The 14532-nt window shown below is 40.0% G+C and overlaps 1 protein-coding gene across 1 annotated transcript in view; it reads left to right on the plus strand.

Moving 5' to 3' along the window:
• Nucleotides 1-14532, plus strand: part of DAPP1 (dual adaptor of phosphotyrosine and 3-phosphoinositides 1) — a 50049-nt gene that overhangs the window by 24749 nt on the left and 10768 nt on the right. Inside the window, exon 4 of the mRNA XM_063108694.1 lies at nt 9876-10006. Within this exon, the coding sequence (XP_062964764.1) occupies nt 9876-10006 (131 nt within the window). The remainder of the gene's footprint in view (nt 1-9875; nt 10007-14532) is intronic.

A 14532-nucleotide genomic window follows, 5' to 3' on the forward strand; every position in this document is an offset into this window, starting at 1 on the left:
TCACTTCACTTCAGATTTATTTCCCACTTGTGCCCAACATTACACTTGATTTTGTTCAATTCTTGGTCACCGGCAGTGGAGAGGGGATTTTTGAAGCAAGGCTTTGTTTTGTCTCCCTCTATTTTTGTCCTTCTCCATATCTGCCAGGTCCTGGTCCTGGTCAAGTGCAGGCACCTTGGGTCAATGAATAAATGAATGGATGGATGACTGTGAGTAGGAATTCTTGAAACCTTCAAAGCCACTGCAATTGTTATCTTTTCTTCTCTTCTTTCTCCAAGTAAAGTCAGCTCCCTTCTTTTAAACTTTCCTCCTAGACTCTATTTTCAACCCTTTTGATCATTTTCTGTGCTCCTTTCTGGACCTTCTTCAAGTTAGGGCAAAGGTACTGGAAGATTTCAAAGCAGTTTGAGATAAAAGTGAACACAGTGCTTTCTGGTTGAACCTTTCTGGCACTAATTCAATCACCAAGCAAGAGGATCATCTAAGACTGCTCCAAAGTAAAGGCACCTTGAAATTGCACTTGGGATGATGTTAAGCTTCCCTACATCATTCTGGCTAAAGAAGTCTTATTATTAATGCATCTGGGATTGCAAGGATTTGTAACCCAGACTCCTATAGTAGTTTCTCCAAAGCTAAAACTTGCTGTATCATCATTATCACTGTAATTACTATTTTATTCGTTGAAATAAAACTGGAAACTAAGATTTTGATCCTCTCCAGTGCCTCTCTTCTGCTGTACTCATTATCCAGTGAAGAATTTACTGCTGTTTGAACCCCTGCTACTGGCCCCTGGTCCTGATCGATATGTACTAGACTTGCAGGCTTCAAGCCCTTGACTTAGATTCTGCTAGCTCTATTCTTCTTATCTGTCCCAGCCAGATGAAAGAAAAGCCACCCAGGCTGGGAACAAGGGGCAAAACCCATGACAGATGCATGTTTCAGTCTTGCCCCTCTGGGAGTAATAGGCCTCAGGAAACAAGATAAGGCACTGAAGTCATGAAAGTCACGATAACTCTTAAACCCGGAAGGTTCTTGGAAGTCACAGCATCAGCACAGTGTCCTGTGAAGAATAGTGAATGGAAGCTGGGCTGCCACCTTCTAAAAAATAGGTCTTTTCTCCTTGTTCATTTAAGAATTGGCTCCTGGTACTTGGTCCCAGTGATCAGGAGACCTCCAGGCTAATGATTTCTTGTTCACTATCAGATGAAGTGCAAATTCTTCTTACAGCTTATGTTTGATTAAGATCACCCAGGGAAGCATTTGTTTACACTATGGACGAGGTGTCCTGCCAGGCCTCTCACTTCCTGATTCCCAAAACGCAAAGAATTAGAATTGGATATTTTAGTCCACTTTTGTCAACCTTATCCTGCAGTGTCTAGAGAGTGAGTTTATTAAAGAAAAACTTTCTTACATTCATCTACTGACAGGAATGGCATTACCTCCGAAGGCAATGGAGATGATGTCCAAATAACCAAAACCTTACACTTTTGCCTTACAATTATATATAATGTCTCCAGTAGAGTGAAACTCAGAATACTTGATTCCGGGTCATAAGAAAATCTTTGTACTCAGGATAGATAAAAGTGTTGACCTAAAGGGATAAATATTGTTTTAAGATATCTTTGTTCCTATTCTATTCCTATTCTCTACTTTCCACACTCTCGGGATTTCTGTTTCCTAATCTGAAGAACCAGGGTTTCCAAAACAAGATCTAAGCGTTCTGCCAACTTTAAGATTCTACCAGTAAAATTTCCCCTTTCCCACGTCATAATCTGCATTTAATCTCTCTAATCTCCATTGAAGTTTCTGTTTACTTTAATTTCTCCTTATTAATACCCATAAACACTCTTAAGATACTTCCAATTTTAACAACCCAATAATTCCCAAGTATGTAATAGAGATATACGAAACACTTCCTTGCTTTATTTTTCTCAATAGCCTTTTTACCCCCTAACATATTATATAATTCACTTATTTTTTAAAATGTCTTCCTCTCCACACTAATATGTAAACTATATAAGGAGAGGGCTTCTTGTAAGTTTTGTTCCTTGATATGTCCCAGACCTGAAAGAATAAATGCTAATCATTTCCACAACATGTCATGTTGGGTAAACCTTTACCAATGCCTGCATTGCAGTTTGCATGGCAAGACCACAACTAGCAAACTTCTGACAATTGCAACTTCAAAGTTGATACAAAGCATAATTTGAAATAATGTTTTGTGTTGCATGCATGTTCACTGATCATTAAATTCTGAATTTGCCTTTCATTTGTAATAGCAGGATGTTATATATAAAACATATTAATGTTTGTACATGACTTCTAAACCAAACTCAAATAGAGTTGGAAATTTGAGAAATTTTTTATTAGTATAAATATGTTTGGTCCATTATTAATTTTTACTCTATCCTCTTATTATTAGCTAAGTTTCATAGATAGTCTTGAAAATATAGACAACATCTATCTTTAAGCTTAACTGTCCAAATATTATTAAAACTTACCTTTCCCAGCACCTTTGTTTGTATTTCCAAACTTTCTTATATGAAATTGTCAGGTATAACTTATTATCCTGTATTGTGACTTTAACCACCTGACCAGCAAGTCAAGTGCTGTGTTTGTGCTTACCCTTTATAATAATTTGTTCTTGGTTCTTAAGATCCTATCTGGGTTTTTTGTAAATGTCAAATTTCCACTTCTCTTTTTGTTTTGATATGGGGATTCCCAACCTCTTGATAACTGCTACCGCTATTACTATTTTATTTTGTGACACCAGCCATTTTACCTGGGTGGCATTTAAAAATAATGAAGTTAAAATTAATTATAATTTAAGAGTTGTATGATAAATCTGAAAATAACTAGTAACAAGTTGGAATTTTGCCAAGCCACAACTAGGAATCACTTCTTTAATTTAAATTTGCCAAAAATAAAAATTAGTGTGTAAATGAGATGTGTCCGAAAAAGGAAAAAACAGGAGTGAAAGGGAATGAAATCAACATTTGTGAAGTGTTTACTAAGTTCCAGGCATTCTGTCAGATGTTTGCACATACATCAAATTATTTAATATTTTCAACTACCCATAATAACGCATACGGTAGTCCCATTTTCAAATGAGGAAATCAAAACTCAAAGGTTTTAAGTTACTTGCCCCAGGTTGCACAGCTAGTAAGCCTGAGAGCTGCGTTGGAATGAGGGCTAACCTAGTCCTAAAGGGTGGGTGCTTCCCATGTACCCTGCTGTCTTCTGAAACTGGTCCCACAGTGACACGGCAATGCAATATTGTCACCACACAGCATGGCCTTAAATGGATTGGGATGGGAAAAATCCCTGCCACAATTATATAATAGGATGTTTGTGGGCAATGGCAGGACTACAACACATATTTTAGTTCTATTCCTCAGTCTCTTCTTTATCTCTTCTTTAAAGTCTTAAATAATATGTTTGGCATGTGATGTAAACTTATGGTTTGGAAGAATGTGAATTAATTTGAACTCCTGCCTCTGTATTTATTGCTATTCCTATTTTATTTACATGAACTGCCATTTGGGAAATTATATTAGAGGAAATCTTAAAACAAAAAAAGGCTGACTAGAAAACATCCCCAAAATACTTAGGCCCGTTTTATACATGTCTGTCTAGAAAGGGTATCAAACAGCCTGTGTAAATACAATAAGGTAAAATAAAATCTAAAGTTGGAATGAGAAAGTAAGGGGAAAATGAGAGGCAAAGAGAAAATGACACCAGGGGCAAAATATTTTAAATGAATATTGTACATTTATAGGAAGCAGATACACAATTGCTTACTAAGCTTCCTGGTTCCCTCCCTCATTTGGGCTTGTGTGTTTAACTGGATTTACAGGGTATTAGAATTGAAGGGAGCTCAGGGATCCTTTAATTTCTTCTTTACAAATGAAGAAACCAAGAGAGACCTTGAAGTAAAAACTCCCATCTCTTTTCCTCAAGCTGCCTCCTAAAGAATCCATTTCTTCAAAATTTTTTTTTTTTTTTTTGTCTTTTTCGTGACCGGCATTCAGCCAGTGAGTGCACTGGCCATTCCTATATAGGATCCGAACCCGCGGCGGGAGCGTCGCTGCGCTCCCAGCGCCTCACTCGCCCAAGGGCGCCACGGGCTCGGCCCCTTCAAACTTTAATTTGTACAGTGAACTCTTGCCCACAATGGAGCAGAACATTTCACTTGCCGTAGAGGTTTCCATGGTGACTGCACTGAGGCTGGGAATAATTATGGTGTAACGAGTAAACACAAGCATCCCCGGTTCAATGCCAGCCTCTGCCATTTGCCAGCTGTGTGTCCTCAGGCAGGATACGTAACCTTTCCGAGCTCCAGTTTCTTCATCTTCTAAAATTGAATCGATGGTAATAGTTCATACTTTAATGACTTGTGAAGATTGAGTGAGATTAGGTACAGAAGACATTTAGACTGATTCTTGGCCTATTCTCTAAAGAATGCAATCATTATTACCGTTATTTAATGAAGCCCTTTTGTGGTGATTAATTCTATCAGATTTTAGGCAAGAGCTGTAAATTTTTTGGCATATCATGAAGTTAGTTTAGAGACTACTGAATTTGTGTTTATCAAATGTTTGTGATGTCCTCTTCAAATTTTAAGCCAGTTCCATGATGGATTCATATAGCAAAATGTTAGAATCAAGTGACCACTCCAAAAAGAGACACCTGACTTGACTCGAGTATTTTAACAGAATCTATTCCTGCCCGGGCTAAGTGATCTATCTACTATTCCTGCCTCAGTGTATTTCTCCCTGTAAGACTAGATATCAAATATTAAAGCCTCTTTATATGTAAATGAATATGGGTTAAAATTTATTTGCAGAGCAGGTAGCAAAGAAGGAAGGAAAAAGAGCTTGAATATTCCTGTAACACCCCCTAGAAAGCCATTTTCCATTGGCAGGAGGAGACAGAGGAGCCCACTATGCTAGTTGCAAAGCTTGTTTTCTGAACCTGAGGTCGGTAATAAAAGATGGATGGATGTGATCTTATTATAATTTAATTCAACACATATATATTGAGTGCCAACTATGATATGAGCACTTAGCCACTGATAATATAGAGATGAATCAAATACCATTCTTGCCCTTAAGCACTTTACAGTCTAGCTGGACAACCTGACGAGTAAGCCCTGGTTTTAGTGCATAAAAGAAATATTCTAAACAAATGTTTCCTTTTAGGAGCTATGTGTGCCCTGTGCTACATTCTATTTCAGATACCAAACCAATGCCTGAGGCTTGAGACTCTTCCTACTCTTTCTCTGAATTCTTGGGGAATACAAGATAAAGAGTCCTTCGATGCAATCTCCTATTATCACATGCGGAGTTATATATGTAACTCTTACACATAACTGTAAGTTACCATTCAGCCAGAGCAAATTGGAATGCCTACCTCACTCCAACTCTGATCATCTCAAAAATGTACCTCCACCAGGCATGTCTGAAATGAGGTTTTAGGTCAAAGGAAGGAAACAACAGTGACCTTCATGTAGTTCAGAAACTGCAGTGAAACTTGCAGCCAAGTTTCCAAGGCATGTTGATGCTGATCTTCCTCCCTCTTCTTCCTTGCCATCCCGTGCCTCCTGCTGCCTTTCATCTCAGTCTTCAAACCAAGTCCTGGAGTTCATTTGGTCTCAATATCAGCATCCCAAAGTTCCTCTCCAATGGAGCCAAGGCACTATCTTGGCCCTTGGGTGGGAATTATAATGAGTTTGTGGTGGCCTCATTAAATTAGTTTCTTTCGATTGCAAATAATAGAAACCAACTCCGGCTAGCTGGATTTTTTTAAAAAGGTGGAGGGAGTGGGGTACAGAGAGAAGAATGGAATTTTTTAGAAGTATATTAATATACCCTCCCAAAATTCAAGGTGAGCTGAACAACCAGGAGACCGTAAGGAATCAGCTCAGTAATCATGGCAACTCAGTGGCTTTCAGTAAATTAAAATGCCTGCCTCAGTCCAGCTCTGACCATCTAAAAAATGTACCTCCTTCGAGTTTTGTGTCAAAGGCAGGAAACAGCAGTCTACTTCATGTAGTCCAGAAACTGCAGTTGGTAAACCTTCTCTCCAGAGATGTAACTGAGTGGATCCCCAGGAAGTGAATACAGTTAGTGTGGGCTAGGCTGGGTGTTTGTGGGGCCGAGGCCAGAGTCTGGTGTTTCTACACGGCTGTGGGGATCTATGTTTGTATACTGAATGGGACAGTCTCTACAGAAGGGGAAATCATTGTAAGCCTGGCAGCCATGTCTAGAAATCTATATTTGGCTTTCTTGGGCGAGAATGGTCAGCAAAGGAAACCTGCCTTTTAGGACTCCAGATTTTTATCAGTGTAAGTTACTATTTTATAAGTAGTTTCTCATTTTCTTCATCCCACAATTTTGTCTAGCCTCATTCCTGGTCTTAGTCAATTTTACTCTCCTGATTGACTCAACACCATTTCCCTCAGGTCACTTTTGTTGGGTTAAACTTCAGAAGAGGTCTTTGAAATAGAATTTGGGTCCCTGCCAATGGAGATTTGAAGAGCCATGCCTGAAGTTGTTGTCCTGTCCTCTCCCAGGCCAGGGTAGTCGTGGGCCTAGGAGGCTGGTTCGTGCTAGGCTTTTCTGTAGCTTAGGCCCCAATCACTGTAACATTCATTCATTCATTCCTTCACTCATCAAGCCTTTATTATTTCAGAAACTCTATCAGGTGGCAGGGATAAAAAGATAAATTTGACAACATACCTGTTCTGAAGAGCTTAGAGATGTACATGTTGGAAAAGCAATGGCTTTCTAATACCAAGTGGTTACAGCACTACAGGCTCAGGCAGCAACTCCAGCCTGGAGATTCTTACACTGCAGCACAACTGTTCTCCGAGGCTATGCTTATTTATCTCCCAGGGACTGATACTGGGATAGGCGGAATTATGGCCCCCCAAAATTGTCCACATCTCTCTCTGGACCTCTGAATTTGTTATGTTACATGGCAAGAGGGAATTAAGTTTGCAGATGGGATTAAGACTGCTAATCAGATAACTTCAAGATAGGGAGATTATCCTAAGTTATCCAGACAGGACCACTGTAGTCACAAGGTCTGATAATCACTTATAAGTAAAAGAGGAAGCCAGAATAGGAAGAACCAGAGAGATGGCAGATGAGAAGGACTTGACCTGTGGTTGCTGGCTTTGAAAATGGATGAAAAGAGCCACAAGTGAAGAAATGAGGGCAGCCTCTAGAAGCTACAAAATGCAGGGAAGTCAATTCTCCTGTAGAAGGAAAGCAGGCTTGCCAATACCTTGACTTTAGACTAGTGAGAACTTTCAGACCTTTGACCTCCAGGACTGTGAAATAATAAATTGGAGTTGTTTTCAGCCACTAAGTTTGTGGCAATTTGCTCCAATAGCAACAGGAAACTAACACAAGTAGGAGCACACTAGGTACATGCCTGGTCATGTCAACCAGGTCCTTCTTCCTAGAGTGTCATTTAAAGTGTCATTGTCGTACTGAGAGTATGAGATAGGATGAAAATATAGCATGAACTTTGAAGATAAAGCACAAGATTTCAAAATGTTATGCTTTGCTAGCAGCTTTGAGCCATAGGTTCCATTCCTCTCTCCTCTGCTGTGAGATTGAAGTGCTTAAAGAGGCACCGCCTTTCTTGGAGCTATAGTCAGCGGTTACTATACCACCCCGATTTTTATTGCTAGCAGAATGCTGCATCTAGGGGTTTTTTTAACTGAACATTTAAAAATCCATATTCCCAGAGATGCAGTCATTGGAATTTCATTCAAGGATTTAAAAATACTCTATATCAACTAATAATAATATCTAAACTTTTTAATAATTTTTCCATAAACACGTCTTTATTTGGTGCTTAAAACAGCTTTGTGAAGAAAGTATGTTCTCACTAGTCAGAGGAGGAATGAAAGTACAGGTCAACAGGTACTGAGCAATCAAACCCAGTTCTCTGCCTGCATGTCTGGTGCTATTTCCACGAAGCCAGGGTAAGTGCCAGGCACATCCCTGGAGGTTTTCTCTGGAGTAGGTCACTTAGGAGCCAGCCCCGAATTCACCAAGCATCTGCAGTGCTAGCACAGTGCTTGCACCGCACCTCAGCCTGCAGGACGGCTGCTCTGGATTTAGATGTTGCTGCTTTCATTCTGACTGTAAAGCTGTAACTAGCCCCTTCTCCTCTTATGACTGGATCTGTTCTCATGAAAGGATCACATTGACAAAAGAGAGCACAGACAATGTGCAAGAGAGGGACTGGGGCTTCCAGTAAAGGCGAGAGCCATTTTTCATTGTGATCCTGAAGATGCTGCAGACGCAAATGGGACGCAGAAAGGGGAGGGGGCCGGAGTCTCTCACTCCTCTCTGGGGCCGAGCTCAGAGACCGTCTTTTGGCTTTTCTCAACATGCCTTCTTTTCATTTTACAGCAGCACATTATCTGGGCCCAGTTATCAGAAGTCACAGTTGCTTTTGCAGCCAGACATTGTATATACTCAAGCACAGTAGAATGGTTTTTGTTTTGGGTAGATTAATCATTAACAATTTTTTTAACTACAGAGAAAGCATTTTCTTTCCTCATTGTCTCTGTCTTACTCCACTTCAGAGTTTGTGTTTTCTATACTGCTCATTTCAAGTCGTTTCAAAGAAGCCTTCCTTGACCACCCATGTAATGTATCACCCTATCCTAATCCGACTCTGTTCCTTTACCCTGCTCTATTCACTTGTTTCATAACATGTCTCACAACTAAATTATTTTTTCCTTTTTTTCCTGGCCCCCCCTACCTGGAGCATGTGCTCTATAAGAGCAGGTACTGTACCTCTTGTTTGCTGTTGTATTCCCAGTGCTTAGACAAGTGTCTGTCACAGAGCAGGGCTCAGTAAATATTTGTTGAATGAAGTACTGAATTTGTTGCATCTCCTCTGTGTCTAGTCTAGTACAATCCTGGGACTGCCATATAAAAGACCCCAGCAGATAAAAGCAAGAAGCCATAGCAAGGGAGAAAAAACCTTCAACTTACTTTTTTTGTAGTCAAAGTTTCTAGTTTCTGATTGACTGATTAATTAGAGGAAGGACACAGGAGGGGAAAGTGTCAGAAGTGCTGAGTCAGAACTACTCTAAGTCCGCAGAATGAAATCCCCAAGCACCTAATGCCTGGCCCGCAGGGCTAAGCCCTGTTTCCGCCTGGACCCCCTCCTCCAGATGGAAGTGAAGGTGATGACACGTGAGCACCAGCTCATCCAAGCTGTGTTCAGTTAAGAAAAGCAAAGGCTTCCTCTGGTTTACTTCGTTAATGAGGTGGTAGGAGAGAATGGGGAAGAACGCTGTCAGACCACTTGTTTGAAATCCATTGATTTGTTACAAGTTTGTTCTGAAACTGGTAGAAAAAAGAGCAGTGGAATGGATCCTCCTATACCCTAGTGCATTGTTTAGTTTTGTTTTCATGGCTCTTGTAAAGCCTACCTGGAAAACTTCCAGTTACTACTTACAGTCTAGGTCAAATGTCACCTCCTCTACAAAAGCTTTCCTGAATCATTCCACAGAAAGGTTCTCCAGGGCCTCTCTGGTGCTGTCCCCGTGTTCTGTGCACATTGCTACTGTTGGTCTCTTCACTGCATCCACTTAAATGACTATATCCATTACTAGTTCTGAGCACCAGGAAGTCAGAAATCATCTATATCATGCTTTATATCTCAGTGTCCAGCTTACGTGCCTGGTACATAGCTGGTACTTGACAAATGTTGAGAAAATGAGCAAGTGAATACATGGAAGAACAAGACACTTTACAGTCCAGCCACAGTTATCCAGTTAGCATTTGGACCATCCTTTGGGGGATACAATTTGATTATGCATTTTCTTTCTCTTCATTCAGGCACTCTGATTGTTCTGAAACATCCCTATCCAAGAACAGTGGAGGAACCTTCCATTTATGAATCTGTCCGAGTTCACACAGCAATGCAGACAGGAAGAACAGAAAACGACCTCGTGCCCACTGCACCTTCTGTAAGTGACCATCAATTTGACCACTGCTCTCTCACTGTCTAAAAGCAATTACCTGCAAGAAGAGTTAAAGTCCATTTGTTCACATAAAAGTTCTAGCTTGGGATATACAACTGGGAAAGGAATATAAGGTTTGAAGCCTATGACTTAATTCATCTGCTCCACGGCAAATAGTAAAAAATACAATGCAATAGTGATAAGATTTTAAATACTTAGAAAATGGTACGGAAATCTCTGTGTAGTTAGCCAAGCAAGTTCATGGTAGAAGGAGCGAGAAATGTTTGTGTTCACATCATTGACTAAACTGCTATTCTTTGATAAATTTCTTAAATTAAGAAAAAAAATTTCCTTTACATTTCAACTGTCTATAGAAAAAATATTCTCCACATTTACTATAAAAACTTAGGGTGTTATTTTTTCTCTAGTCTTTTTTTCCTTCACTGACCGAAGTGAACAGACATAAAACATTGGCACTTCTTTGCAACATGAGCCACTGTTCAGTTTCAGTGCGTCTGGAGCACTCATTGTTCCTCCAAGAGTCTATTTATGTTTGTTCTATGAACTATGACCCTGCAAAGATTCCTCTTCAGCACCCCCTTCCCTTTATCATTGTCAGGGCTCTTCCATTTATTGTCTCTTCCTTGTTTGCTGAAAACTTCTGGTCTAAGAAATCTGGATTTGCACAGTTGATAAAGAGGACAATACTGAAATGAAATATCAAGAGCTAATTCTTGGTATCTAGCAATCATTACCCTTGAAAAATAATCACTTGAAGATATTCAGCTACAAATTACATTGAAATATGTGTGGTCTTTCTGTCTCTGCCGTACTTTTTTCTACCCAGCCACCAGAGAGGTCTTTCTTTAAAAGCAGATTTATCACATGACCTCCCTGCTCAACAACCTTCAGTGGTACCCACGGTCTCCACAGCTCACCTGGACCCTACTGGCCACTCTGGCCTCCTCTCATGCTGCTGTCACATTCACACAGTGGGACCTGTCTCTCTCAATGTGCTCCTCCTCCCCTTCCTGTCTCTGAAATGCAGCCAACACCATTACTGTCCACCCATCTCTCAAGACTAGCATCAGGGATCAGTATCTTCCAGGAAGCCTTCCTTGATTCCACGAGCTTCTTTTTAAATGCCCCTTTCCTGTGTTCCAGAGCACTCTCTGTTTTCCTTCATTCTAGAATTAGCATGCTGTAGGCTAACTACCTGCACATCTCTCTGCCTTCACCAACAGCCTGACACTTCTAAGGACAGGAATCATAGCTTGTGTTTGTAGCTTTATAGCCTAGCCCAGTTCATGGCACACCTTACATTTTTGTTACTATGCTACAGCTCTTCAAATCAAAAATCCTGGAAATTGGCAGAAAGAGGTATTTTGGCTTTGTTAGAGTTGGAGGACGAAGCATCAGACATCAGAACTAGAGAAATTTAGGAACGCAAGATGATATATACTCCAAAATCAGAAGAGACCAAAGAACAAATCAAGACATCCTCTCTAACCAACTCTTGTTCTCCTCTTGATAAGACGCTTCATAATTTAATCTTTACCCATTTCTAACCCCGCACCAATCCCTTCAACATCACTCTCACTTGCACTCAGTTTAACTTCACATTCTCCTCTGTACACTTCCCCTAAAGATCTACACTCGAGGTCAAGCAAACCATACCCTACCATGTGTGTCCTCTATCAGTAGTGAAATGCAGATAATACCTGATTCATAGGGTTGGTGTGAGCATGAGATATAGCCCACTTAGGTAGAAATAAGCCTCTTTAGACCAAATTCTGGAGGCCTTGTTCATTATCTTCTTTACTCACTCCAAGTATTGGGTGGATTCATTTGCCCAAGTATGTAAATATGACAATACATAGAAAGGTCTGTATACTGGACTTTTTAAAATAGTGGTGAGTGATTGGTTGAGAATGACTGGACTTACACTGTATAGTAAGAAGCCCATGAAGTGTATTGTGTATTAATATGAATATGGACAAAAAATTATAAAGGCTTTCTAGAGGATTCTTAAATGTCTCTCACTGCTCCTCGCTATGGAATCCTCGATGACTGGCCTGGCATGGGTGGGGCAAGAGTTCTGGTCTGATCAGGATGCTCCTGTCCCTTAGTGAACATAGGGGTTCTCAGCCTTCACTGGTTGACCCACAGGGCCACATGACACTGCGCCTCCATCTCCAACCTGAGGGCTCTGAGGGTCTTCACACTTCTGTTTTCTCTTTTTGGGACGCAGTTCTTGCACAAGCTCTGGCAGTGGAGAGAAGGAATTAAAAGAACTTCTTGCTCAAAGTGAAAAACAAAGATGCCCTATTGCCCAGAAATGTAAATGCTTGTGTAAAACTGTTTAACATCCTTTGGCAACTGCATTTGGGGAAATTACTAGTTTTGTGTTTTAAAAAATCAATATAGCATTGGGTTCCTGAGATAGGATTAACTTTAATTAATTAATTTATTAAATAAGCTTTTTTTCAAGTGCCTACAGTACACCTAACACTGTTTTAAGGCACTGGGAGTTTGACACTAAATTAGGCAAAGACGCGCCTTTCATTAATCTCACATTCTATTAGGGTCACAGATAATAAATGATGTAGTAATATAATATCAGATAGTAATACATCACAAAAATTAGGATATGAGGAAAAGAGTGAAGCAGTGGGGGCCTGTGTGAGGAGGTGACATTTGAACAGAGACTTCACTGAAAGGAAGGCGTGACTCATGTCATCAGGTTGGAAAGGGTACTGCAGGCAGAGACAACAGTACGAGAGCCCTAAGGTGGGAACTAAATTGAGCTGTTTCAAAAACCAGCAAGAAGGTCTGAATGATTGGAGGGAGTGAGCTAGAGGGAAAGTGGTGGAAGATGAGATCACTGAGGTAATGAGGGGCCAGAGTATGTCAGGCAATGGAGCTGTCAAAGAGCAGTACCTCCCGGCTGAGTGTTTGGAAATTTCTGAGAGTGTTTTAATTGTTGTAATGCTCTGGGACACTACTGGCATTAGTAGGTGTCAAGAGCTGTGAAGAGTCTGAGACTTTGCCCTACTTGCAAGCTAACAAGTTAGCCTGTCACAGTTTCATGGATGGTGATGGATGACACAAGTCTTCTGTGTCAGAGATGAAGGATAGTGTGTTACTCACCACAATAGCCAGAATATCAATATTTGTGCTGGTCCCCACAAGGCAACATGAAAAGGGCCAGGTAATACCTACATACATAGTGTGTTCTGTTACAGGAGAGGAACCCTGAGCTTAGGGAATGCAAATATTTTATAATGGGCAATAAGCATGTCTGCCTTTTGCCCTGGGGAAGTCATTATTTCTATCTTCTAAAGCTGTTTGCTACACAAACATGTTTTAAAAATTGGTCTGCAATGAAGGGCTGGTAGTGCCTTGCTCTAAGACATTCAGAAACTGAAGAGACCCATGGATAATTGTTTCCCAACAGTGGACAGGGTCATAGAAGCTAAAGAGATGTTGATCATTAAACCTGGGGAAGGGGATAAGCACTGGTAGTTAAAATGCAGGGAAGGGATAAGAACTGGTCAATTTCAGGATGTGTTTTGAAGTAGAAGAGACAAGACTTACTTGGCTTGAATGTAATATGTGAAAAAAAGAGCAACAGAGTAAACAATCCTGCCATTTACTAAGATGGCTAAAACTGCAGGGGGAGTGGGTTTTGGGGATTGGAAACAGGAGTTCTGTTTTGGACATGTTAACTGTGAAATACCAATTAATTATACTGATAGAGATTAAGTGGGATGATATATTTCAAGTTCCTGACACAGAATAGGTCCTATCTAAAACATGAGTTTCCTTAGATTCCCTTCTATGGTATTTTGACATTTTTAACAACTCCCTTTTTCTAACAATCCTGTTTCCTTTGCTTCTGCAACATCTCTCTCTTTTTATTCTGTAATCTCTGACACGTTTTATGGTTCCTCTTCTTAGAGCCCTCCCTCGCATGTTGGCCTTTTCCAGTATTTTGGCCTTGAGGCTCTTCTCACATTTAACATTTTGATGTTTATCCTTCCAGTCTTTGTCGTGAATAGACATAGATATAGATATAGATATATAGATACACACACATATGTATCAACACTTGTACTATATAAAATAATGAGCCCTTCACTGTAGATAGAATATGCTTATTTAATTAGTTATATATTGTGAACAGCTTCCATGTTATTACATAGTTTTCTAAAACACCCTTAAACAAATTCTTTAATATTCCATTATTTGGATATATTGATTTATTTAGTTAATCCCTCTATTATGTTTTTACATACTATTTTTTATTTGACATAATTTCAAAGTTACAGAATAATTGTAAGAATAGTACAAAGAGCTTTGTTCTTCCTGAGCCATTTGAGAGTAAATTGCCTACATGATGCCCTATTGCCCTGATAGTGTGTATTTATTACAAACAAGTACATTTGCCTACATGACCTCACAGTCATTCAAATAGGAAATTAATGTTGATACTGTGCCACCATCTCATCCACAGATCCCATTCTCGTTTC

This window comes from Cynocephalus volans, chromosome 9 (assembly GCF_027409185.1).
Source record: "Cynocephalus volans isolate mCynVol1 chromosome 9, mCynVol1.pri, whole genome shotgun sequence".
Lineage (NCBI taxonomy): Eukaryota > Metazoa > Chordata > Mammalia > Dermoptera > Cynocephalidae > Cynocephalus > Cynocephalus volans.